Source organism: Nycticebus coucang, chromosome 2, assembly GCF_027406575.1.
Source record: "Nycticebus coucang isolate mNycCou1 chromosome 2, mNycCou1.pri, whole genome shotgun sequence".
Lineage (NCBI taxonomy): Eukaryota > Metazoa > Chordata > Mammalia > Primates > Lorisidae > Nycticebus > Nycticebus coucang.
Genome location: NC_069781.1, coordinates 15,685,450 through 15,712,825, shown reverse-complemented (window position 1 = coordinate 15,712,825; position 27,376 = coordinate 15,685,450). Strand labels below are relative to the sequence as shown.

Sequence of the window (27,376 nt, the reverse complement as noted above, 5' to 3'; positions counted from 1 at the left end):
ATCTTCATGGGAAATCTTAGCCAAGTTTAGCAGTTTAAAGTGCCTTTTAAGAGGGCTGAAGAGAGATTTAGGGTCTCCACCCTGTGGGGTTTGAGAAATCAGCGAAGGCCTCCAGTTGTATCAGCATTGTGATTAACATCTCATACCCCTGTTGCCCAGACAATATTCAACAAGATATATATACTGCTTTGTTTTTGTTTATCTTGTTGTTGTTGTTTTGTTTTTAATTTCAACCTTTTCTGTATAGATTTTTTCTTTTTTTCTTTCTTTTCTTTCTCCATTTTTCTAGTTCAAATACAATTTCCCATTGCTGCCTTTTTCAATAATTAGAACTTCATTTTTGCTAGTGTTTCTACCACTATTATTTAGTTTTTCACCCAATTTTATCCCGTCGAGTTTTCTGTTTGCTTGTTTTGATTTGATTTATAGCATTTTTGTCTTTCCTCTCTACTTCGTGGAGGTGGGGTACTGTGTCCGATCAGGTTAGCAAAGAGCTGCTGACCTCAAGGGAACCACCCAACCAGGCACCCCTAGAGGTTGTTTTTTTTTAAGGTTGTGTCAAAGTACCCTACTGTACATCTATATTGCTCTGTCTCCCTCTTTCTGTGCCTCTTTTCTTTTTTTTAATATTCCCTTTTACCCACCCCCTATCCTTTCTTTCTTTCCTTTTCTTTCTTTTATCCCTTCTTGCTCTTCAACCTTCTCATCCTTCTGGTCCTGTACTAAAAGGACTCATTGGAACCTTAGTCCACAGGCATGGGAACTTAAAGAGCAAGAGGAAGTGAAAGGAAAATTAGGGCAAGGAAACAGATAAAAGAAATTACTCATGAGGAAGAATCAGCAGAAAACTCCAGGCAACATGCAGAACCAGTCCAGAGCAACCCCTCCAAGGGACCATGAGGTAGCTACTGCAGAGGATTCCACCTATAAAAAAATGTTAGAAATGACAGAAAGGGAATTTAGAATACACATGATGAAAACAATGAAAGAAATGATGGAAACAATGAAGGAAACTGCTAATAAAGTGGAAAATAACAAAAAGGAAATCAACAAACAGAATCAAATAAGCGATAGAATGATATGAAGAATATAGAAAAGATATAGCGGAGCAGAAGGAACTGAAGCAGTCAACTAGGGAACTTAAAGATGCAATGGAAAGTATCAGCAACAGGTTAGACCATGAAGAAGAAAGAATTTCGGAAGTAGAGGACAAAGTTCTTGAGATAACTCAGATAGTTAAACAGGCAGAAAAGAAGAGAGAGAGAAAGCAGAATGTTCACTGTCAGAATTATGGGACTTTATGAAGCGTTCCAACATATGAGTTATAGGAATCCCAGAAGGGGAAGAATGCCCCAGAAGAATGGAAGCCATACTAGAGAACGTTATAAATAAAAATTTCCCAAATATCACCAAACATTCTGGCACACTGCTTTCAGAGGGATATCGGACCCCAGGTCACCTCAACTCTAACCGAGCTTCTCCAGGACACATTGGGATGAACCTGCCCAAAGTCAAGACAAAAGAAAAGATTCTGCAAGCTGCCAGGAGTAAGTGCCAGTTGACCTACAGAGGCAAATCCATCAGAGTGACCGCAGACTTCTCTAATGAAACTTTCCAAGCAAGAAGACAATGGTCATCTACCTTTAATCTACTTAAACAAAACAATTTGCAGCCTAGAATTCTATATCCTGCTAAGCTAAGCTTTAAAATTGACGGAGAAATCAAATCATTTATGGATATACAAACATTGAGGAAATTTGCCACAAGACCAGCTCTACAGGAAATACTTCAACTTGTCCTACACACTGACCATCACAATGGATCAGCAGCAAAGTAAGAACTCAGAAATTAAAGGACAGAACCTAACTTCCACACTGATGCAAAAGATAAAACTAAGCAATGGACTCTCACAAAATAAGAAGAATAGAACACTACCACACTTATCAATTATCTCAATAAATGTTAATGGCTTGAATTCCCCACTGAAGAGACGTAGATTGGCTGACTGGATTAAAAAACACAAGCCATCCTTTTGCTGTCTACAGGAAATACACCTGGCTTCAAAAGACAAACTAAAATTCCGAGTCAAGGGTTGGAAGACAATTTTTCAGGCAAATGGAATTCAGAAGAAAAGACGAGTTGCAATCTTATTTTCAGATACATGTGGATTTAAAGCAACTAAAGTCAAAAAAGACAAAGATGGTCACTTTATATTGGTCAAGGGAAAACTACAAGAAGAAGACGTTTCAATTCTAAATATTTATGCACCCAATTTAAATGCTCCCAGATTCTTGAAACAGACCTTACTCAGTCTGAGCAATATGATATCCGATAATACCATAATAACAGGGGACTTTAACACTCCTCTTACAGAGCTGGACAGATCCTCTAAACAGAAATTAAACAAAGATATAAGAGATTTAAATGAGACCCTAGAACAATTGTGCTTGATAGATGCATATAGAACACTCCATCCCAAAGATAAAGAATATACATTCGTCTCAGCACCCCATGGAACATTCTCCAAAATTGATCATATCCTGGGACACAAAACAAATATCAACAGAATAAAAAGAATTGAAATTTTACCTTGTATCTTCTCAGACCATAAGGCACTAAAGGTGGAACTCAACTCTAACAAAAACGTTTGACCCCACACAAAGGCATGGAAATTAAACAACCTTCTGTTGAACGACAGATGGGTGCAGGAAGAAATAAAATAGGAAATCATTAACTTCCTTAAGCATAACAACAATGAAGACACAAGCTACCAAAACCTGTGGGATAAATGTTGGAAAAATAGGTAAAAATGCAAAGAAAAATATTGAAATCGTCCAGCAATAACTCCAACTCATGATTATCTCAATTAATATTTTGCTGTAATTCCATCTAATATTTTTTCTAAATTATGAAACACCTATGTTTTAGAAATCGTAACTTGCTTTCTTTCTAAAAAAAAAAAAAAAAACAAAACCTGTGGGATACTGCAAAAGCAGTTTTGAGAGGAAAATTTATCGCTTTAGATGCCTACATTCGAAAAACAGAGAGCACATCAACCAACTCAGAAGCCATCTTATGGAATTGGAAAAGAGAAGAACAATCTAAGCCTAAACCCAGTAGAAGAAAAGAAATCTCCAAAATCAAATCAGAGATCAATGAAATTGAAAACAAAAGAATCATTCAGAAAATTAACGAAACAAGGAGTTGGTTTTTTGAAAAAATAAATAAAATAGATAAGCCATTGGCCATATTAACGAGAAATAGAAAAGTAAAATCTCTAGTAACCTCAATCAGAAATGATAAAGGGGAAATAACAACTGATCCCACAGAGATACAAGAAATTATCTCTGAATACTACCAGAAACTCTATGCCCAGAAATTTGACAATGTGAAGGAAATGGATCAATATTTGGAATCACACCCTCTCCCTAGACTTAGCCAGGAAGAAATAGAGCTCCTGAACAGACCAATTTCAAGCACTGAGATCAAAGAAACAATAAAAAAGCCTCCAACCAAAAAATGCCCTGGTCCAGATGGCTTCACACCAGAATTCTATCAAACCTTTAAGGAAGAGCTTATTCCTGTACTGCAGAAATTATTCCAAAAAGTCGAGGAGGAAGGAATCTTCCCCCAATATGTTCCATGAAGCAAACATCACCCTGATACCAAAACCAGGAAAAGACCCAGTCAAAAAGGAGAATTTCAGACCAGTCTCACTCATGAATATAGATGCAAAAATTCTCAGCAAAATCCTAGCCAATAGATTACAGTTTATCATCAAAAAAGTCATACATCATGATCAAGTAGGTTTCATCCCAGGGATGCAAGGCTGGTTTAACATATGCAAGTCCATTAATGTTATCCACCGTATTAACAGAGGCAAAAATAAAGATTATATGATACTCTCGATAGATGCAGAAAAAGCATTTGATAAAATCCAGCATCCTTTTCTTATTAGAACACTGAAGAGTATAGGCATACGTGGCACATTTCTAAAACTGATTGAAGCTATCTATGACAAACCCACAGCTAATATTTTACTGAATGGAGTAAAACAAAGCTTTTCCTCTTACAACTGGCATGAGACAAGGTTGTCCTCCATCACCTTTACTATTCAACATAGTGTTGGAAGTTCTAGCCAATACAATTAGGCAAGACAAGGAAAGAAAGGGAATCCAAATGGGAGCAGAGGAGGTCAAACTCTCCCTCTTAGCTGATGACATGGTCTTATACTTAGAGAATCCCAAAGACTCAACCACAAGACTCCTAGAGGTCATCAAAAAATACAGTAATGTTTCAGGATATAAAATCAATGTCCACAAGTCAGTAGCCTTTGTATACACCAATAACAGTCAAGATGAGAAGCTAATTAAGGACACAACTCCCTTCATCATAGTTTCAAAGAAAATGAAATACCTAGGAAAGGAGGTGAAGGACCTCTATAAAGAAAATTATGAAATTCTCAGAAAGGAAATAACAGGATATTAACAAATGGAAGAACATACCATGCTCATGGATGGGAAGAATCAACATTGTTAAAATATCTACACTTCCCAAAGCAATCTACCTATTCAATGCCATTCCTATTAAAATACCAACATCATACTTTTAAGATTTGGAAAAAATGATTCTGCGTTTTGTAGGGAACCAGAAAAAAACCCGTATAGCTAAGGCAGTTCTTAGTAATAAAAATAAAGCTGGGGGCATCACCATACCAGATTTTAGGCTGTACTACAAAGCCATAGTGCTCAAGACAGCATGATACTGGCACAAAAATAGAGACATAGACACTTGGAATCGAATAGAAAACCAAGAAATGAAACTAGCATCTTACAACCACCTAATCTTTGATAAACCAAACAAGAACCTACCTTGGGGGAAAGACTTTCTATTAAATAAATGGTGTTGGGAGAACTGGATATCCACATGTAAAAGACTGAAACTGGACCCACACCTTTCCCCACTCACAAAAATTGATTCGAGATGGATAAAGGACTTAAATTTAAGGCATGACACAATAAAAATCCTCATAGAAAGCATAGGAAAAACACTGGAAGATATTGGCCTGGGGAAAGACTTCATGAAGAAGACTGCCATGGCAATTGCAATAACAACAAAAATAAACAAATGGGACTTCATTAAACTAAAAAGCTTCTGTACAGTTAAGGAGACAACAACCAAAGCAAACAGACAACTTACACAATGGAAAAGGATATTTGCATATTTTGAATCAGACAAAAGCTTGATAACTAGGATCTATAGAGAACTCAAATTAATCCACATGAAAAAAGCCAACAATCCCATATATCAATGGGCAAGAGACATGAATAGAACCTTCTCTAAAGAAGACAGATGAATGGCTAACAAACATATGAAAAAATATTCATCATCCCTATCTATTAGAGAAATGCAAATCAAAACCACCCTGAGATACCATCTAACCCCAGGGAGAATGGCCCACATCACAAAATCTCAAAACTGCAGATGCTGGCATAGATGTGGAGAGAAGGGAACACTTTTACACTGCTGGTGGGACTGCAAACTAGTACAACCTTTCTGGAAGGAAGTATGGAGAAACCTGAAAGCACTCAAGCTACACCTCCCATTTGATCCTGCAATCCCATTACTGGACATCTACCCAAAAGGAAAAAAATCCTTTTATCATAAGGACACTTGTACTAGAGTGTTTATTGCAGCTCAAGGTACAATCGCCAAAATGTGGAAACAGCCTAAATGCCCACCAACCCAGGAATGGATTAACAAGCTGTGGTATATGTATACCATGGAATACTATTCAGCCATTAAAAAAATGGAGACTTTACATCCTTCGTATTAACCTGGATGGAAGTGGAAGATGTTATTCTTAATAAAGCATCAGAAGAATGGAGAAGTGTGAATCCTATGTACTCAATTTTGATATGAGGACAATTAATGACAATTAAGGTCACGGTGGGGTTGGGGGAAGGGAAGAGCAGAGAGAGAAAAAAGGAGGGAGGGGTGGGAAAAGGAAGAGCAGAGAGAGAGAAGGAGGGAGGGGGTGGGGCCTTGGTGTGTGCCACACCTTTTGGGGGCAAGACATGATTGCAAGAGGGACTTTACCTAACAAATGCAGTGTAACCTGGCTTAATGTACCCTCAATGAATCCCCAACAATAAAAAAAAAAAAGATTTCAAGCATCAGGGACCTGGGAACCCCCTGTGGCGGGCACCAAAGTCTCATTAGGGCAGAAGGTTAGGCTGGCTTCAGGAGAGGGGAAGAAGCACTTTGACACAGCCAGTGCTGGGTGTGGGTGACGGTCTGATCCAAACGGGCTGGCGTTTTGCACTGGGCATTTGGAAGAGGGAAGGAAGAGCCTTTCAGTGAGACCACCTCTGCTGTGAGCCACAGTTCTCACGCTCGGAACCTGCTGCTTTGAGGGTGCAGGGCATCTACTGCATCACCCACTGGGAACTGAGATGTCTTCGTGTGTTCCAGGACCTGTGTGCCGAGCCCTGGAGGATCAGAGCACACTGTGGGTCCCTTTCTGGGCCACATGCCATGCTAAGCGTGTGCTCTGTCTTCACCCTCAGCAACCCATCACAGCCGTACTACTGATACTACAATTGTCCACTGTGTGTGTATTCCTCTCTTAAGAAAAGAAAAATAGAGGCTATTTACTGAACATTTACTGTATGACAGAAATGTTTTAAATGCTTGCTGTGGATTATCACTTTACTTCTTGCACAGTCCTGTAAGACAAGTGTCATTATTCCCATTCAGCAGATAAAAACCTTGAGCTTAAAGAGGTGAAATTAAACAGACGCGTCAAGTTTGACAGTGGGAACTCTGGGATTTGAACCAAGAGGAGCCTGACTTCAGAGTCCATTGCCTTTCCTTTACACCAGCTGTTCTCAACCTGTGGGTCACGACCCCTTTGGATTGTATTAAAGGCTTGAGGCATTAGGAAGGTTGAGAACCACTGCTTTATACCCAGTGCCCCTGAGGCACAGGATCTCTAAAAAATGTTATCTTCATATCCCTATAGGGTGCAACACCTGGTAACATGTTCATTCGTGCTCTGTTGAATGAATGAATGAATGAAGTGCATGCTCTTTGAACTCAAGTCTTTACACTCCTTACAGCCTTCATTCTGGTCAACCCCATGGCAGGCAGCTCTGAGACAGGGCAAGCTGTCTCTCCCAGAACGGCGCTTGCACCCCTGGCCGAGACTTAACTGGAACAGAGGACCTGAGAATCCCTGGTCTGTGCACCGTGGAGAGAAGGAAACAGGCTCTGTGGTCTGTCTGCCAACACTTGCCAAGAACAACCACTCAACCCCAACCTCTTCTTTTGCTTCCCACAGTTTCCTGAATAGTCCTAAGAAGGTGGCTGGCCCCAGATTCTCCTTCTCTGTGCAAATCACAGGTGTTAGACTCCCAGCCTCAAGGAGAAGGCAAGGATTGGGTCCTGAGCCCAGGGCATAGGCTCTCCATGCCTGGCTTTAATGCCCAGGCCCACTCTGTAGCCTCCCACACCCACACTCTGCTATTTCCTTTCGTGAGTGGTGGAGATTCCAAGGATGAAAGGAGGGGAGACAGGACCTAGGACGGGCAACCCCCTCCAATCTGGTTCTGTCTCCCCAAAAGGCCCTGTGTTGGGTGAGTTAATTTTCACCTCCCTGTTGCTGCTGTTCCTTGGACACATGCCTGTGAGTCCCACCCCCTCGTGAGCCCCTCACTCAAGCCTACAAGCACCGCTGGGTATGGCCCTGCACTGGGGATCCTGGGAGGAGGCGTCGAGCTTGAGGGAAAAATCTTACTTTTGCTACTCACTGGCTATGGGATTTTAGATAAGTTACTTTTGGTCTTGGAACCCCATGGTTTACATCTGCAAAATGGGACACTATTGCCCACTTCTAAGGCCTGGTGTGAGAATTAGCAGCAATACGCGTACATATGCGGTAACTCAAAATGCCACTGCCACCCGCAGTCGCTACTCCCCCTATTCAGGGGCTGAGGTATGGTGAAAGGCCTGGTAGATCCCAAGCCCCAGATTTGCTCAGCGGTATGTGCTAAAAATACGCGTTTTTCTCATTTCCGTAGCTTGGTCAGCAGAATGGAAAGACCCTGGCAGACCCTCGAAAAGCCTCACCAGAGCCTGAATTGTGGACAGCCTCTGTGGATCCCGCTTCCAGGGAGAAATTTAAGAGGCAAACAAAACATGACAAGCTACTCAGAATTAACAATGGGCCAGATGGTAATGCTAGTTTGAAGCAATAAAACATGATAAATAGCTTCCTGCTGCTACTCCTGGTCAATTTCAATATTTAATAATTCCACCACCATCCCACCCCCTCAGTTGGCCCCCTCCACAGGATCCTGTGATGACTCCCCACATTCAACTCACAGAGCAGACACTTCTTCACTTTCTGAAGGCATCAGCAGAAAGTGCTGCTGCTCGATGCTCTAAGCACTCGAAATGATAATTAATCTGCTTACTTCTCCCGAAGACGCTCTGTCTCATGCCTCTCCCGGTTGCCAGGGAAGGCCGGAACAGAGCTGCAGTTGGCGTGATAGAAACGCTCACCCTGTTGACTCAGTGACTGCTGGTATTCCCTGAGTTTTGCTTTTGAATTAAAGAAAGCGGAACGTCAGGGCGGTCGGTGGTCATCTTACTCCAGGACTGATTAGGGGGAGAAAGCAGCCTAGAAAGCGGGGGGGAGGGGCCTGAGCTGGGCTGGTGTTGGACCCTTATCCACCAGCCATGGCTCTGAGCCTCAGTTTCCTCCTCTGTACAATGGAGATAAGCCTACCTACTACCAGGAGAATTCCAGCTGGTGCTGCACCTGGGGAGTGCCTGGTAGTGTGCTTCGCTTGTAGGAAACAGCCAACAACTAGCAGCTAGTAACACCACTACCAAACACGAAACCAAGCAGCCAGTAGTGCCCCAGAGTCAGTGCCCTGCAGGATGGGCCTCCTGGGCCTCTCTGTGGTCAGGAAGTTTCTAGCCTCTGGGGTGTGGGGCGGGAACTGCCAGGCCAGTGCCAGCTGTCAGACAGAATGCTCCCAGGGTCTGCCCAGTGGTGCCCACTAATAAGAGTAATTGCCAGCGAGGACTCCAAAGACCTCAGGGCAGCGCTGGAGAACGGGTACTGTTGGTGCTATTCTACAAGTGGGGAGTGGAGATGGGAAGTGAAATGATTCTTCAGGCTGACATCGGCAGGAAATGGCATCGGCATTTCTTTCGATCACCCCATCTCTGACTGCACTTCTGCTCCACAGATTGATTGCGGGAGCAAGCTCCTCTCCCAGGGACTCCTCCTCTGCCACCCAGTCTGCAGGGAGTCCTCCAGCTGGAGGGCGAGGTGGGGTGCTGGGGTGCTGCAGGCTCACTGTTACTGTGAGATCCTGGTCACCTGCGCTGCAGTTTACTCGTGTGTGAAATGAGACTCGGTGCCTGCTGCCCTGGTTCACGGGGACAGCTAATGAGAGAGTATGCATGGATGGACCCGGCAGTTTTGTGATGAGCTGTACAAATGTCGGTTACAGTTATTACAATTTTTTAGAAAAACACCCTCTGTGAAGAAAAAGATCAGAAACTCCTTCCCCTAAAGGTGGATTCTTCTAGCAAAATCCTTTGCCACACAACTAGAGCAGTGATTTTCAACCAGTGTGCCGTGAGAGGACCTTAACGTTTTTCAACCTTTTTTTCTTACGGCACACTTGAACCTATAGTTAAATTTCCATGGCACACTTAAATTATGTTGACCAAGAAAAAAGGGTAGAAAAAGAATATTCTTACTGTGCTTTGAACTTCTTTCAAAAGTAATTTAATTAATGATCTTTAAAAATGTTCACGGCACACCTAAGATCCTCTTACGGCACACTAGTGTGCCCTGGCATACCAGTTGAAACTCACTGATCCAGAGGCTCAAGATTAAATTATCTTGTGCAGCATTTAAGGCTTTGCTAGCTCCCGGAACCCCGCCTCTGCACTTTCTCACTTCCCTTTTTGCTGTGGCCCATCTGAGCTACTTGGGGTGGTCTGAGCTCAATAACCTTCTCATAATAGCCATGCCAAGGCTGAGCAACACCCCACCACGTGTCTGCCCCTCCCTGTTCACCTGCTCACTGGGGACACCCTTGATAAGGAGCTCCGCTCTGGGGTTCTCTGGTAGCTACCCAAGCTTTCTCTATTCTACCCCATATCACATCACCCAGGGCAGGTTTCTTGTCTGCCTCCCAACTCTACAGGGAGTTCTTCAGGGTAGGGACCAAGCACTCTCACTCCAGTCTTCCCAAGGCCTAGAGATATGGGCTGAGGCATGAGTGAATGAATGAATGAATGAATGAGTGTCCCCAGTATAGACAGAAACAAAGCCATAAGCCAAGGTAAGGGATGCCAGTAGTGCAATTAGAATTTGGTAGCAGACTGTGCCCTGGTGTTAAATGCAGCTCAATCCCTGTAATGATGTCTAGATCTGATGGGATCACCTTTCTCCTATCCCCACCTGGCCCCTTGACAGGAAGGAATAGAAAATGTACCACCCCTGCCTTGGGGACCCTCACGGGACATGGCGGAAGGAGCCGTCTGGTACCTGAGTCCCGCTGGTCCAGGGTTACCGAGTTCCACCTCCTTGTGATGTCAATGTAGAGAATGTCTATGGCGGCCATAGACAAGCTGCTGCTGCTGAGTCTGCAGTTCCTGCCGAAGACGGGAGGGAGACATGTCACCACGAGACCAAACCCTGTCCTGTCTGTCTTTATCCCACTCTGCTGTGGACTGGATGTTTGTGTCCCCCAAGAATTCCCCCCACCAATGTGATGGCATTAGGAAGTGGGGCCTTTGGGAGGTGAGTAGGTCATGCTGGTGGAGCCCTAGTGAGTGGGATTAGTGCCCTTAATGGAGGATACATTCCAGATCTTTCTTTCTCTCTCTGCTCTCCACCCTATGAAGATGCAAGAGAGTGGCATCTGCAAACCAGGAAGTGTGCCCTCACAAGACCCCAGACATTCAGAACTATGAGAAATAAACATTTGTTGTTTAAGCTCCCAGTCTATGGTACCTTTGTTCTAGCATCCTGAGCTAAGGGGATGTCTTTGCTCAGGCTGTGTTCCCTGCCTGGGTTGTCCTCCCTTCCCACAGTGGGAACTATAGAAGGATGTATGGCGGGGAGGGGTGGGAGAGAAGGCTGGAAATGTGCATGAGGTTCAATCCTGTGGATTCCTGCAAGTTCAGCCATTTGGTTAATTAGGAGTCTAATGGACTGGGAAGAGCAAGGACTTTAGGAGAGCAAGTCTCACTGCAATCTGGCTCTACTGCTTGGAAGCTGAATGGCCCTGGTTAAACTATGTCACCTTTCCAAGTCTCAGTGGCCCCACCTATAAAACCGGTGATCTTTGTTAAAGTTACTCAGCATCAGTTTGGCCTTACACAGCAATGTAGGTCCCAGCTTGCTCCAGAAGGGAAAGAGAACGCCATATGTCAAATGCACTTTTGTATATGGCCTCACCTTCCTATCCACCAGTCTCTGGGAGGAGGAGGAGGCCTGCAGCACTGCCCTCTCCTGTGGGTGTCCAGGTGGCTGACTGTGTCATGCTCGGGTGACCCAGTGATGACAGCACATCACCAGCACAGAAGTGATTCCTCACCGGAAATGCTCACCAGCTGAGTCCCTGAGGCTGCATACAGATGGGCTCAAGGCCTCTGTACTTCACCTATCTTAATCTGTCACCTGAAGATTTCACATAAGCCCTGAATCAGCCACACTAAGCCTGAGATTTATAGAGCAGAACAGCATGGGCTGGGGCCTTTCCCCTTTGTGTGGCTGACACAGCACAGCTGGAGAGGTTCCTTGATCATTCCTGACTTAAGGGAGTCACCTGGAAGTGACAGGAGGAGGGAGGGGCAGGCCCTGAGCTTCAGATATTTTGCTTGTTGGGTACAGGAAGGCCACAGTAACCAGGTTTGCAGTCTGATGTCGGAACTGGTGCTCCCAGTCCAAGCCATGGGGTGGAGAAGGTGATTAGAATCTTCCTTTTCCTTCCATGCCCCTGTTTATTTTGCTCTGGAAATGTAGGGCAGCATCTGGCATATTGAAAAGAGCATGATTTGGGGCAGCAGGGAGAACAGAAATTTAAATTCTGACTCTGCTACTTTTTCTAGATCCGGGATGGTGGGCAATTGCCTTATACATTCCTTGCCTTTATTTCCCAGTGTCCAAAATAGAGATGATGGGACCTGCCCGTGTAGTTGTTGAGGGAGTGAGAACATGCGGAGGACCTGCCATGGTGCCTGGAATCGAGGAGCTCACAGCAATTGTTGGTTCCCTTCCTGATCTCCCCATCTTGTCCCTTTTCCTCTCCCAGACCAAGAACCACCTTACCCTAGAGGCTGCCTAAAGCCAAATGTTCAGTGAGTGACCCATTCTGGAGAGGTGGCGCTCACCAGGCAGGAATCGGGGTGGGGGTGGGGGTGCCTTGGGCATTCTGGAAATCAGACCTATGGGTCAGCTGTCAGGTTGGCTGAACTACATTCAATGCTGCTTTCAACTTCTCAAATGAATCCACATCCATCACCCCAGCTGATGATGAATGCTTCTTTGATTTCCCATTTGTCCTTATCTCTCGTGTGAATAGCTCCGTTAGGAACCAGACAGGGGAGGGGTTGATTGGCAAACAGGGTTTGGGCATATAGAGGCCCATTTCCAAACCCATATTTGCCCCTAAAGATGGTGGCTGGGCATGTGCCGAGTGAGGCTGGTCCTCCTGAGGTAGCAGCACCCTGGCCCTGCCCCCCTGCTTCCTGCCTTTCTTAGAACCCTGTTTCCCAGGCCATCAGGGCACACGCTGCTTCCTCCTGGACTCCCGCTCCATATTTCACTCACAAGTCACTGTGGCAGACTTCAAAGCACATCAGTGCACAGTTATTGAGTGCCAGTAACAACATGTCAGTGGACACAAAGGTTTTCACGTCACCTGTCACCAATGTGGCTCTCTCTACAGGGGTCTGCTGGGGACGAGGTTCCATCTCTCCCAAGGTATTCTCACAACCCACATTGCTAATTTCCAAAGCTTCGTTAGGAATGGCTGTCTGTTCTCTAATTATCATATCAGTGTCCTCTGGACTATCTGCTCTACTGTGAGACGTGAGGGCTGCCTGTCCCGCTCTGTGGGTTAATGGAGTATAAAGGGGAAAAACAAACTGACCACTGGAATATAGTGATTTTTTTCTCTAACAGGTAGAAAATAGAAGTGTCAGACCTTTAGCAGGAGCTGTAATTTACCAAAGAGAATTCTCCATCTATCCCCTTTCCGAGGTAGCTTGTCCTCCCTGGTGAAACCAGCAAGTACAGTTGATTACAACATCTGCTGCTGGGATAGAGGAAGGATTTGTGCTGGCTGCAGTAGAAGGGAAATGTTTTGAAAGAATTTTGATTCTGTAGGCATTTCTTGGGCACCATCTGTATGCCAGGCCTATTCCTGCTCATCAGCTCTCTGGATCTTTATAACCATCCTATGAGGGAAGTATACCTTGTCCCATTTCTATGATGGGCAAGCTGAGGCTCAAGACAAAGGATGTGACTTGCCCGAGTACACACAGTTGGGATTCACATCCAGTCCTTCCCTGAAGGATAGAGTAGTAGGTTTGGGAACTGTAGGGAGATGCCGGTCCAGGGCCACAGGAGGAATTCACCTAGTAGAATTGGAGCCTCTAGAATGCTCCTGTTGGGAGATTTGGGATAGCAGGCTGGGGTTAAGGCAAACAGAGCCACCTGTATACAAGTTCTCCCAGGTTTGTCCCCGTGGTCACCAAACATTTTCAATCAACTCAAACAGGGAATGACTCCAACAATCACAGCATTGGAATGAAATTTCTGTCCATCTCTCAGGCAGCCTTGTAGCCCATGAACAATGCAGCGCTGGACGGGTCCTGGACACTATGCTCTGAGAGTGTGAGTGATCTCAGAGTCTGGGGTGAAACTGTGAAGACTGCTTAGCTCTTAATCATTGGGAAGAGTTTCCCCTTATGCCTTGGGATGCAGTTCTGCAGTGACTAATGAATGGAAGGATGAATTCTTCAGTGGAAGAGAAGTCTAACAAGCATGGTAACGTGAGAAGCCAGAAAAATTCCCAAGAAAGGATAGGCTAGACATGTACACAGACAAGGCAAACTTTGGAGGCAAATGCACGACTTTGAACCTTGGTTTTGCTGTGTGACCTTGCACAATTCTTGGGAGGTCTCTGTGTTTAGATTTCCTTATAGGGCTCTTTCGGGACTAGCTCAGGGCCTGGCCCACAAGGGGAAGTGGCAAATCACAGTTCCCTTTCCACCTCTCAGATTTAGAACCAGTTTGAAGAAAACTTGTTTCTTCCCCCCTCGAATCAAAGGAATTTGTGCACATGTGACGGGAGAGAATCACAAATCATTCAAGTTCATTAGGAGCCTAAGTACAGAAAGATTTCAAATGATCATCCTATTTCCTCTTAACAACTACTGACATCTCATGGGAAACTTAGGAACCAAGTTTTTCCACTCCATAAAATCCTATTTATAGAATTTCTTTTGCATTCATTCTTCTCTGCGCAGAGAAGAAGCTTATTTTTTTCTTGGAAAGGTTTCTATAAGGTGAAAACTAAAAAATGATCAATATTTATTTTTAAAAAACACACTGAACATCCGGGAGACACTGAATATCCAGGGGAAAGAACACCAGTTTAAAATGTATAGCTTTAAACAACGCCAGTTTAACTTTTTTTTTTTTTTGCAGTTTTTGGCCAGGGATGGGTTTGAACCCACCACCTCCAGCATATGGGGCTGGTGCCCTACTCCATTGAGCCACAGGCGCCACCCCCTAAACAACTCCAGTTTAAAATGTATAGATTTTTAAAGGCCCTTGATACCCATGGCATAGGACTCTGGACAGGGATCATCCCAGAGAGGGAGATTTTTGAAGTCACTGAGGAGTTAATGACAGAGGGTAAAGCAGGGTCCCTTATGCTTCTCTCCTAGAACATTCTAATACATCATGTGGCTCAGAGACTAACCCCCCCACGGCTACCCATTGTGAAGCATATTATTCCCTTATGATAAAAGGGAGTGGAAGGGAAAAAGAGAAAGAGTGAAAACCATTCTCTAATTCAAAAGGAGACCCAGGATCAGAAGACACAAAGTGAAACAGCCCTGCATGAAGCGACTGGTCTAGGAGCAGAGACTCTGTCACATTTCCTTGAAACAAACCTGGCTTTGGCAAACTGTTTAACTCCTGGGCTGCTGTGATGAAAAATGCGGCATACGCAAATTGATGTCAGAGTCTGATGTAGAGTATGTTTGGAAAAAGCGTCCTGAGTGAATTACTCTGGATGCCCCCAGATTAGTAACACACGGGAAGGAGATTAACAAAAATGCAATTTCCTCAAAGAAAGCGGTCAAGCTGAAGAATCAATCAGATTATTTCTATTTCTCAGAGAAAAAGATGCCTCCATACCCCAGCAATTTTATAAACTACAATTTTTAAAAAGAAAGAAAAGAGAGGTGCTTAATTCCCGATAACACGTGCTACTCTCATATGGCTCCTGATGAAATGACACGTAAAGCTGGTTAGATAAGAATTAAGTCTAGACAAGAGAACAACAGTTCATTATTTCTCATTTCTTGGTGAAAAAAGAAAAATAGAATGTGGCCAGACTGGCATTAGCATAATTCACTCTGAAAACTGCTGATGTAGGCAGCACGTTATGAGCGATGGACACAGAAAATAAATTCAGTTGGAGAGTTTATTATTTTCTTCCCTCTAGTTCTTTTCGAGGGACTTGGAGAGAAGGAGTGGGTAGAACACATGAAAAGCCAAGTTCAACTTCTGCCATTTGCGTGGGAGCATTGAGAGGAGTGTGTATCTCACCAGTGAATTCGTCTTTTTCAAAGTGCTCCCCAGAAGGGCACTTGGCTTGTTTTAACATATGGTACAAATATTATTAATTCATTATGAAGCAAAATTTAAACCAAAATGGAAAGTGGAGAGAGACAGAGTGAAGTTGTTAGCAAGAGAAAATGCTTGCTGTTCAATTTAGCTGGAAAGACTGAACATACTCAGATAAATCTAAAGCATAGAGTATCATCTTTTACGATTAGGTTGCTATTAGGGTTTCTTAGTATATTTTAAAAAGAAAAATATCTATTAACAGTTGTACAACATTTTTTCCATTCCTTCTTGCATTCCTAATTACTACAGAACTCTTTTGGGTAGAGGAGAGTCAGGGAGAGGGATCTCTGCCTGAGGCCGTGTGCTCTGGCTGCCTGGTCCCCACCCCACATGATTCCTCAGTCTCACAGTCACACAGATTAGGAGCGATGGCTGCAGGACCTCATAGTTTCCAATGTCACAAAAATTGGGTTTTCATGCAAATGCCCTTAATTATAGAGAGCAAAAGGATGGAACATCATAAAACCTATCATGTGGAGACAGATTTGCAGCGATACGTTTGACATCACCCAGTTCCTGCCTGAGAGCATTTTAAGGATCTTCTTTGCTAAAACATTTCTGAATTCTGTTTTCTTTTCAAGACTACATATAAACATAGCCGTCCTCCTTGAAGGGTTGATGCCAGAGGTCCCCCACCGACGGCTTCTCTGGGCAGGCATACTTTGATGGAATCCACAGTGTTTACAATTATTTTTCAAATTGCTAACATTTATACAGGTGTGTTGAGATTTTACATAAAACTTACTATTTCTAGCTTTTCTTGAAAAATTGAAAGCTCTGAGGATACTGAGCCCAGCAGCAGCCCTCCTTTGGACTGTGGACATGATCTCCAGCTGACCACAGCCTTGGCCTCCCGGGCCTTGTGTGTCCTGGTCTCCAGTTTATGCTTCTTGCCTGCCCTGTAGGCGCTTGAGATCCTGATTCTTACACCACGAGCTATTTTTTCAAATGTCCCCCTCTCGCCTCTGTTTTAGTAGGATTTTGTTAGGAGTGAAAAGGAAGCATTTAAGTCTCTACCATCACTTTAGCCTGGATGATAGGCCTTTTCTGACTTCTCAACATGGGCCACACATGAAATCTATTCTCAAAGCTCTCCTCACCTCCTGGACTGTGTGTTTCCCCTGCCCTGCCTGGCAAACTCCCACCTCTACCAGTCCAAACATGCATCCTCTCAGGGGCCTGCCCTGACTCCAGCAGGCAGGGGAGCATCCCCTCCTCCATACTTGCAGCACTCTGCTCTCACCCCTGCTGGGGAGCCACTGCCCCGGGACTCTGCCAAAGGATTGCATTTAATCGTCTGTCAGTGCATGCCTTCTGTTATATTAACAGTTCCTGGAGGGCAGAGGTCCTGTGGCTACCAGGTACTCTGGAAGAGTTGTTAGACAAATGCTGAGATAGGATAGATCTCACAGGCAAGGAGTCCCACAGCTCCTGAGATCTCACCTGCATAAAGCCAAGCCATACCTTCTTTTTCTCTAGTCTCAAATGAGTCTTCTGTGCAATAGTGCAGAGGCTGGGGAGGACCCAGAAATGCCTGTCTTGGCTCCAGAAGGCCTGAGCCCCTGGATGTGTTATGCTGAGAAAAGAACTCCAGCTTGCTCAGCCTCACCATTCTTCAGGGCCCCCAAATGCTTCCACAGTGACTCACAAGTGCCCTTGCAACCCAAGTCCTCTGTCACTAACTTAATTTCTTAGGTCACCAGATCCAAGAATCACATAGGGGCAGAGACTGCCCACCTATCTTTGCTCTTCCTCCTGTTTTCCAATATAATGGGATAATATCATGTATAGCTATTTCTGAATTTCCCAGGCAGATGGTGGTAGCTAATAAGATTGAAAAACAGAAGGCATTGGATACAGCTTTGGGGAAAGCTTTTCAAAGGGATCTAATTCATCTGGTGAAGGCCTTTGTTTTTCCTGCCTTCTTCCTGCTTAGAACTCAGCCATGATGGCTGGAAGTTGAGCAGCCATCTTGTGACCATGAGGCAACCCTGAAGTTAGGATGGATGAGCAAAAAGACAGGAAGTGGGGCATTGATCATATTGCAGAGTCATGAACCAGTCTTAGAACCCCCACTGGGAAAGTTCCTGTTATATCAGACAAAATTGCTTTCACTATTTAAGCCATTTGTAGATGGGTATCTATTTCTGAAAGTCAAAAGTAATTCCTAAATGAGTCAGAGGGTGTCACATTAGGCAATTTTTTCAGTGCAAATAATCACATGTGTCTGTTCACTTTTTCAAAAATTTCCACTGCCTAATGGAAATAATAGTCATAAGGTTCCCACTGAACAAACAACTCCAGTGAACTAAGCATAGGGTCAGGTGCTTCATGATATACAGTAGAACCTCCATAGTTGACCACCTCCCTGTACCGACCACCTCCTTAAGTTGACCTAATTTTCATAGACTGGACATGCACCACATGTACGTATCAGTACAGTAGGGTTCTCTCTTCCTGTTGACCACCTCTGTGTGTTGACCAATATGTTACCTTCCTTGGGTGGTTAATTTACAGAGGTTTTACTATATTACTTCATAACAACCCTGCAAGGCAGAAATGATTATTACTATTTTGCAGAAGAAAGAACTGAGACTTGGAGAAGAAAAGGGATTTGCCCAAAGCCTCACAGGTATTAAATAATGTCCTTGGCCTTGAAGCCAGACTTGTCTGACCCCAAAGCCTATGATCTTTCCACTGGGCTTCCTATCCGCTACCCCACACACCCTTGAAACAAAGACAATTCCCTTCTCAAAATCACCATGCCAGGACTGCTTCAGGTGTAGTGAAATGGCAAAAATTGCCTATCAGGCATTGCAGAAAGCTAGAGTTAGAATGTATACCACTTCTTTGGAGAAAAGCCTTTGACAAAAATGGTTTCCAACTCAAGACTTCTAATAATTTGTTTTAGTGAATGAAACTGTGACTAGCGTGACTTGGAGGTGTAAGATACAAATATTAAAACGAACGATGAGAAAAACCATAGGAACATCAAGTGCTAGAGGATACGTTCTTTGAGGTGCATATGCTACCTTAATTGCTGGTAACCGGTTTCCTGTTGGGGCCAGTTCACATTTGTTAAAGGGCTCTAGAGTCATTTGTTTAACACACACTGAATGAAAACCTACTTTGTCTAGACCCTGTGCATGACCATACATATGGGTGCATGTGTAAATTTTATGCAAATATATATATAATTTCATGGGATTTTTTAACCTTGTAAGAAGGAAATAGCATTTATTGATCGGTTACCACATGCTAGATGTTTCTATGCAATCGTAACTAATCTTACATACGCTATCAAAGGCAGGGACAGTTTCATTCCTATATTGCAGGATGAAGTCACTGGGATTTCAGATGCTCATTAACTCACCCTAGAGCTACTTGTCCCAGAAGCTGGTAAGTTCTCTGTATTGCCCCCAAAGTGTCCCACAGGGTAGAGGCAAATTAATGAGTAATCTTGGGAAACCGAGGGGCAATTGCAGGCTGCAGCAAAAATATAATTTCTTTGTTACCTCAAGTTTTATCTTTGAAATTCATGCAAATTTGCATTATGCTGTACAACCCTGTTATTTTTATATTAGAACAAATGTATTAAAATATTTATCAGCTGAATTATTTAACTTTTTCCTCCTGAAATTGACACTTTGGAAAGATGCGCCTTGTGTCTCTGCTGTGGCTTGGTATACACTTGACACACAGCCACATACCACGGGAGAACCCCAACTGAAGCAGCACAACGTCTGTCTGACTCCAAGGGGTGATTTTTAATATGCATTTTAAGCACCTCTCTCAAAATAGCACAGAACTGTTTTTTTAACCATGAACATAACCACAAACAGGGTACTGACCCAGTGTCTCGGATTTTCCCAAGTCTGGGAGAAGCCACCAGCCAGGGGTGGGGCAGGATTCCACCCGGCCCAAAGCCCAAGCCAGAGGGGGCTGATCTAACTGACCTTATGAAGGTGCGAAATCCCGTTGGCCCCAACTTCATGGTTCCCTTGATCCCCAGGAAGCGGATAAACAAATTGGCCATCCTGTCCACCAGGCGCAGATAGTTGAACTGCTTTGCGTACTTGGGGAACACTTGCTTGAGGCAAATGGAGGGCAGGTGGGCTTCGGGATTGAAAGTGCCGTCGGGGGTGCCAGTCTGCTCGCTGTCCAAAAGCTCTTCCTTTCTGGCTAAGGGCTTTTCAAGCTGCTGAGACCTGTGGCACACAAAGAATGAATGATATTGCGCTTTCCCTAGCCCGTTCTCCTTTACTAGAAATTTACAACCACCTTGGGAAACAGGCACTTCCAGTATTTTACAGACTGGAAAATTGACCTCCCAGAAGTGACCCACCCAGCTTCACACAGCTAGCATGTAACAAAGCCAGGGCTTGAAGCCAGGGCAGAGCCAGGACTGGAAACTCAGGCGTCCTCTGCTCTGCCGTCCTGTTTCCCTAGTATGGGAAACTTGCTCTCCTGTGCTCGCGGTGCCAGAGAATACTCCATTATGCAGCAGTCTAGCTTTGATTTCAAACTCTTACTTATGGGTAGTAATTGAATAATTAAGAAATATAAAAATCTCATTGAGGGCTGGCAAGAAGCCATAGCACACAGTTCAATGAACAATTTGCAAAGATGCATTGGTTACCCGGTTCCAGGAATAGGCACGATTACGTTTCTGGTTTAACTGTTTTCTTATCTGGAATTCATACAAGAAAAAAAATGATCATGGTGCTGTGATTCCTTAGTCTGGATGTCTTACTCTGAAATTATTCTGATATTGTAGAAACCGGCAGCTAATAACCCCTCAAATATCCATCTCTAGCTGGCAATGTTCTTCTCACCTCAGACCTACATCTCGTTTCCCCTCACCCTAAATCTGTGTTCTCCCCGCCTTGAATGTCACCACCATCTGTCAGTTATCCAGGCAGGAAAAAATTAGAATAAAATGGTGACTCCTCCCCTCCCTCTGCTGGCACAGTTATTCTACATCCTGGGTGCTGCAGTCCACGCTTGTCTCTGCCTGGGCTCTGTCAACTCTTGCCTGTACTGTGGCACCAGGACCTCTGGCCTCCAGCTTTGCCCATCTGTAAATCTGTCCTCCACACCAGCACTGAGTCACCTCTTTTGAGCCAACTCTCAAGTCTGCGCTGCCCATTCTGGCACTCAAGTCCTTCCTGAGGTCCTCTCAGGCCTCCTCATTTCCAACCACTGCCCCAGCCAGGGACACTAGTCTCTCCGGCCTTGCTGTCCCCTGGTCTGCCCTGGACCCAGAAACTCAGCGCTCCCGGGACACTGAGCTCCCTTCCCACTCAAGGCCCTCTCTCTGCACTTAGCTCAGCTCCCTCTCCTGGCTCCTGTCCTGTCCAGGGCTGAGATCAGATGTAACTCCTCCCCCTCCCCCAACACACACACACACTTATGTCCATTCCTAAGGCAGAGCCCTTAGCAGGTAATACCGTCCAACTGACTAACTGATGCAGGAAGATTACAAAGGTGTCTCCTGGTACCGAGACACGGTGCTCATTGGTACCCAGCCCATTCTTTTCTCTTGAATAAATGGCCTTGAGCCCAGAGCCCACACTCCCAAGCAAACACACCATCAGTGCCCAGGAGGGTCATCTTGGTGTCTCCTACATGCTATCCCTGGGCTCTAGCTGCCTGGCACACATTTGCTGCACTTCCAAAGCCAGCAGCAATGTCTCCTCGACTACTCTGACAACTCTCTTTCTTTCTTTTCTTTTCTTTTCTTTTTTTTTTGAGACAGAGTCTCACTATGTGGCCCTCAGTAGAGTGCCGTGTGTCACAGCTCACAGCAACTTCAAACTGTTGGGCTTAAGCGATTCTCTTGCCTCTGCCTCCCAGGTAGCTGGGACTATAGGCGCCTGCCACAATGCCCAGCTATTTTTTGTTGCAGTTGTCATTGTTGTTTAATTGGTGTGTGTGGCTGGTGGGTAAACCCACTGTGCTACGGGTGCCGAGCCTGACAACTCTCTTTCCAGCTCCACTTCCGTTCCTGGGACTTGCTTCCTCGTCCCCTTGTCATGCCCACACTGCGCTGGGGCATGTGCCCGTCTCTCTCACTGTCTTGCGAGTTCACTGGAGGCACCGACCACATCTTATTCAACTCTTATCCTACTCTTTGTAGGACCTGGCACATATTAGGTGCTTGGGAATGTTTCACTGAATCTGCAGAATTGAAAGAGTTTGCTTTGAATAGCAACATCAGCCTCAAGATATGAAGGTTATGATGCTTCGTGCCCTGTAAGCCTTTGAAACGTGAAAGATCAAGAAGGAAACAACTTGCCCCCCTGGTCCTGGCCTCTCAGAAAGAGAACGCCCTTGTGAGAATAAAAAGTCACAGCTCCTTCTAAGTGGGTCCTGATGCTGGTCTCAAAGCAAGGACGGGCAGAGGGCAGAACCCGAGAAGCATGAGGGAAAATCTCTTTTCAAGTTCAACCATATGGCGGGTTCTGGGGGAAAGAAATGCTCCCTCCTACAAAAAGGAGGGTCCTTGTTCCTTGGGAGAGGCAAACGTTCCCACAGGGCTGCAATTTTCCTTCAGCTAAAGTGATTTTGTCATCATCACCTTGAACTTAAGACAGTAAATAAAAGTCAGGTGGTTACTTTTCAGATGAAATGTTTTCCCATTAAGGTTATAGGAAGAAACATGAGGGAAGAAATGACACTCTTACCAGAAATTAGCTCTTAAATTACTGGGTAAGTGGCAATCACCGCCTTTATAAGCACTCAGTAAGTTTTTGTTCAGGGGGAAGATTTGAGAATGTACAGTTTGAATACACTCAATAACAATGAAAATAGCTCCAAGAACTCTTCAATCAACAGAATTGTCCCACGTTTATGATCTCATTTGCTCTTCACACCACTCTGTAAACTAGGCTGTTATCACCCCCGCACCCCAGAGGAAGAACCTAGGCCTAGAAAGGTGTTGCCCCCCGCCCCCTGCCCAGGTTGGGCTGAACTGAATTCTGTATTAGTTCTTCTAATCCCGTGCTCTTTCTATTACACGAGCCCATTTTTCCAGAGCACATCATGGTTCACAATGGGGGCTACAACATCGTAAGTACTATTATTTATTTCTTATTTTAAAGAGATGTTTACATTATAATAGTAATTCATGTTCTTATAGGCATTTTGAGACATGTATAAAGGAATTAAAATCATTGGTAATCACACAACTTGGAGATAAACACTATTAACATTTTGATTTCTTATCTATATTTATAAAGTTAGGATCACATGCCTCCTTTCCCTTCCCTTCCCTTTCTTCCTTCTTCCCTCCTTCCTTCCTTCATCTTACTCTGTCGCCCTGGGCAGAGTGCCATGGCATCATCATAGCTCACAGCAACCTCAGCCTCTTAGGTTCAAATAATCCTCTTGCCTCAGCCTCCCAAGTAGCTGGGACTACAGGTGGATGCCACTATGCCCAGCTAATTTTTCTATTTTTAATAGAGATGGGATCTCTCTACTAAAGGCTAGTCTCAAACTCATGAGCACAAGCTATCCACCTGCCTCAGCCTCCCAGAGTGCTGGGATTACAGGCGTGAGCCACTGCACCTGGCCTTCTTTCTTTATTTTTTTAAAGCAACTACAGGTGTTTTTATTATAAGTTTTTTTTTTTTTTTTTTGAGACAAGAGTCTCACTTTGTTGCCCTTCGTAGAGTGCCATGGTGTCATAGCTCACAGCAACCTCAAACTCTTGGGCTCAAGTGATTCTCTTGCTTCAGCCTCTGGAATAGCTGAAAATATAGGCGCCTACCACAATGCCTGGTTATTTTTAGAGACGGAGTCTCGCTCTAGCTGGTCTTGAACTAGTGAGCTCAGGACAATCCATCTTCCTCGGCTTCCCAGAGTGCTAGGATTACAGGCATGAGCCACAGCGCCTGGGCCTTACATGAATATTTTGTAAAATGCCTAAGTCAGTGCTTTTGGGATGCCCCTTACCAGAGTAGGGTTCATTGCACCCACAAGGTAAGTTTTTATCCCACCCCCACTCTTCTTGGTTTCTCGGGTCCTTTAGATCACTTTACACAGTGCATGTATATAAAATCCATCTTTTTATACTCTACATCACAAGCATCTTCCCATGGCATTAAATACATTTTCATGAGTGTAATTTCTCATGACATGTAACATTCTGTATTAAGCCTAAACCATAATGCAATTAACTCTTCCTCTTCAGTTAGATATTTAGTGTCAGAGGGCCTGTCATTTGACTAAATAGTCTAGTGATCAGTCCCCTGAGCAATGTGCTTCCTCTCAGAAGCAGAAACTGTTATAGCTAGAAATGGCTTTGGAGATCAGTCTCTCCAGTGATGTCATTCATTATTTTATTGCAGTCTAATATACTAATGAAGGTAAAATTCACCATATTAAAGCATACAATTCGGTGATGTTTGGTACTTTGGCATTACTGTGGGACTGCGGACACTGTATAGTTCCAGAACATTATCAAAGTGATGTTATTTTATTTTATTAAATAATAGCTGTGTACATTAATGCAATCATGGGGTACCATGTGCTGGTTTTATAGACAATTGGAAATATTTTCATCACATTGGTTAACACAGCCTTTCTGGCTTTTAGTGATATCATTTTACAGAAGACATTTAAACCCAGACAGATGAGGACATTAGTGTCAGTGGCTCATTTAATCAACACATTGTCTAGGGTAGTGGCCGGAGCTGGGGATCCCCCCACCTCCAGGACCCCTCAGACGGGACAGGTTTCCCCGATGTCAGCCAGAGGGTGTCCTTCTCTGGTGCCCACCTCCTGCCCCCAGAGCCAGGCAGAGAATGAGTCTGTTTTTATTCCTGTGCAACAGTCTTTCCTGTTTCTTTCAAGGGCAGGTTCATTGACAGGATAACTACCATTTCCCGTCCTTCCTGAGTCCCAATTAATAACCTCAAGATGAAAAGGGCTTTCGAAGCCACAGATATCATTTTCATGGACTTAACGACAAATTCAGGGGGAAGTGGTTTTACTCAGCTGGAAGAAGTCACTAAAGATATAGCTGAGATATAAGAGGAAATAAAATAATGAGAAATGGTATCTTTGCTGGAGATAATTCCAATTATCACATTGAGATCCAAGCCATCACAAATACTGTAAAATCCTGTTTTTACTTAATGGCATTTTAATGGAAATGTCAGACTTCTGAAATAAAAGTGACTGGTAAAGAAAATATAAATCAACTTACTAGTCCTTTGGGATAACTTTTTTAAGAATTGAATTTAGTGTATCCTTCATTTATTAGAACAAGGGAAAGAATCCTGGCATATTTTATCTATTAGCATTTTTCAAATAAAATGGAATTCACTTTTATTAAAACTTGGGGGAAAGTCACCTATCTTTATTTTGTCTGGCAGGCTTATTGTTAAAAAAAAAAAAAATCACCATTTATAAGGGACCATCTAGATGTCAAGCATGGTGCCAAGCAATTTACCTATATTATCTTGTTTGTTTTTCATAACAATTCTATGTGACAGGCAGGAACTGTTCCTATTTTACAGGTTAGGAAACTGAGGCCTAGAGAGGCTGAATACATGCCCAAGTTCACCCCCCAATCAGTAGCAGAATTAGAACCTATACTTGGGTTTGTCTTACAACATGCTTAAGCTTGGTGCTCACTAGATAGCTCTTGTGTTAATCGGTTTAAATCAAACCAGAGACATTCTCCTCATGTATAAGCTGGGTGTATTTCCAGAAATTAACAAAGTAGGGAAATAGACCTAGAATTTGACCCTGCTAGGTCGAATTCTAGTTTTGGAGAACTTGTTTCCATTAATTTCCATCTCTAGTTAAGCATTTCTTGGATCATTAATTCATTCATGAAATATTGTCCGAGCAATTACATGCCCTAAGGGCCTCAGATCCTTGACGGTGGTATAGCCCTTGCTAGCCAGAAGCAGGTAACCAAGCAGTGGAAGGTAGGACCCGCACATCAACAGTGACCTGGTGTGTGGTGACCAGACAGCCAGCACAGGTCTAGGTCAGGTGTGACCTTGAATGTCAGAGAAGGGCGCTTGGATTTGGTAGTATAAGGGCAGAGAAGAAAATGGCGGATTTTGAGGAGAGGAGGGGCAATATTAGAACCACAGTGGAGATGCATAAATCCATCAGCAGTGTGTATCTGAATCGAGAGGGAAAGAGTGGATGATATTAGGAAGCTATTAGAACAATCTAGGTCAATACTTCTGAAAGTGTGGTCCCGGTAGCATTGGTGTCCCCTGAGAACTTGTTAGAAATGCACATTCTTGGATCCTGCCCCAGACCTACTGACTCAGAAACTCTGCGAGTGGGCCGGGCAATCTGTTTCAGCCAGCCCTGCGGGCGATTCTGATGTAGGCTAAAGTCTAAAAATCACCGGTCGAGGTGAAAGAAAATGAGCCCTAAACTAGGGCAGTTGTAGTGGGCCCAGAGGCAGGGAGCTGAGGCAAGAGACGCTTTATATGCACAGATTTGGCAACTGCTGCTGGAATGTGGGGGACAGAAAGGGAAAGAACACCCTGCCTCCTGTTCCTGGGCAGTCCTGTGGCCTGACAGGAGAGCCCCATAGTGTGGGGCTGCCGGACAAAGGGACGTGAGCAGGTCCTCTCTCCACCGTTGGGCCAAGACAAGTCCCCTCAAGTCACTAGGGGATTTCAAATGCACATACATGGACCACATCAGCATTCTTGAAGAAAATGCTAACTGTGCACCAAAGAAGTCCCTTAAATTAGGCCTGCTGCTAATTTAAAGAGTTGGAGGATGAAGCTGCTAAAAATAAACATAACTACCATGTAGCTCCCAGCTCTGTCACTTGACAAATCTCTGCCATCATAGAGGCCCCCGTGCCTGATGGGCCATGCCGTGCAATTTGAAGAGAGGGAAGTGGACTAGGTGAGGCGTGGGCTTCCAAATCAATGAGGAAAAGGACTTCCTGTGAGGCCTCTGCCTGCTGGTCTCTCGCCCTGAGAGGAGACCAAATATTGTCAGGTCCGGGACCAAATATTGGGTCTGTGTTCCCTGGTTCTTGGTTCCCAGGACTGAAGAATGGTCACTGGTACTGAGTCAATGGAACAACAGAGCAAGCCAAACAAATACAAGCAAGCTGGGAACCAAGATTTATTAAGAAAGTACCTTGCAGAGGGAATGGGTCAGTCTCCATGAGTGCAGAAGATGCTGGGTTTTTATTGCATTTCTACTTTTATGCCTACATTTTAAGGCTTGCTAAATAGTGGGCAGAATATTCATTTTGATTCAGGGAAGGAGGTGGAAAATTTTTGGATCCAAGGCCCCTCCCTTAATTTGTCCTTACAGGGCAACTTCCCAGGGTTGCCATGACATTTGTAAACTGGGCCTAGTCCCACCTCTTCCCCTGTTGCAACAATGCCCCTTCCTCGGTGAGAACGTTTGCCTGGC

The 27,376-nt window shown here is 44.3% G+C and overlaps 1 protein-coding gene across 6 annotated transcripts in view; it reads right to left on the bottom strand.

Moving 5' to 3' along the window:
- Positions 1-27,376, bottom strand: part of TTLL11 (tubulin tyrosine ligase like 11) — a 273,808-nt gene that overhangs the window by 38,370 nt on the left and 208,062 nt on the right. For 5 of the 6 annotated variants that reach the window (XM_053566767.1, XM_053566793.1, XM_053566775.1 and 2 more), the window contains 2 exons: positions 19,918-20,169; positions 10,577-10,683 (listed from right to left, as the gene is read on the bottom strand). In XM_053566767.1, the coding sequence (XP_053422742.1) occupies positions 10,577-10,683; positions 19,918-20,169 (359 nt within the window). The remainder of the gene's footprint in view (positions 1-10,576; positions 10,684-19,917; positions 20,170-27,376) is intronic. The other variant, XM_053566785.1, reaches the window with a different exon arrangement.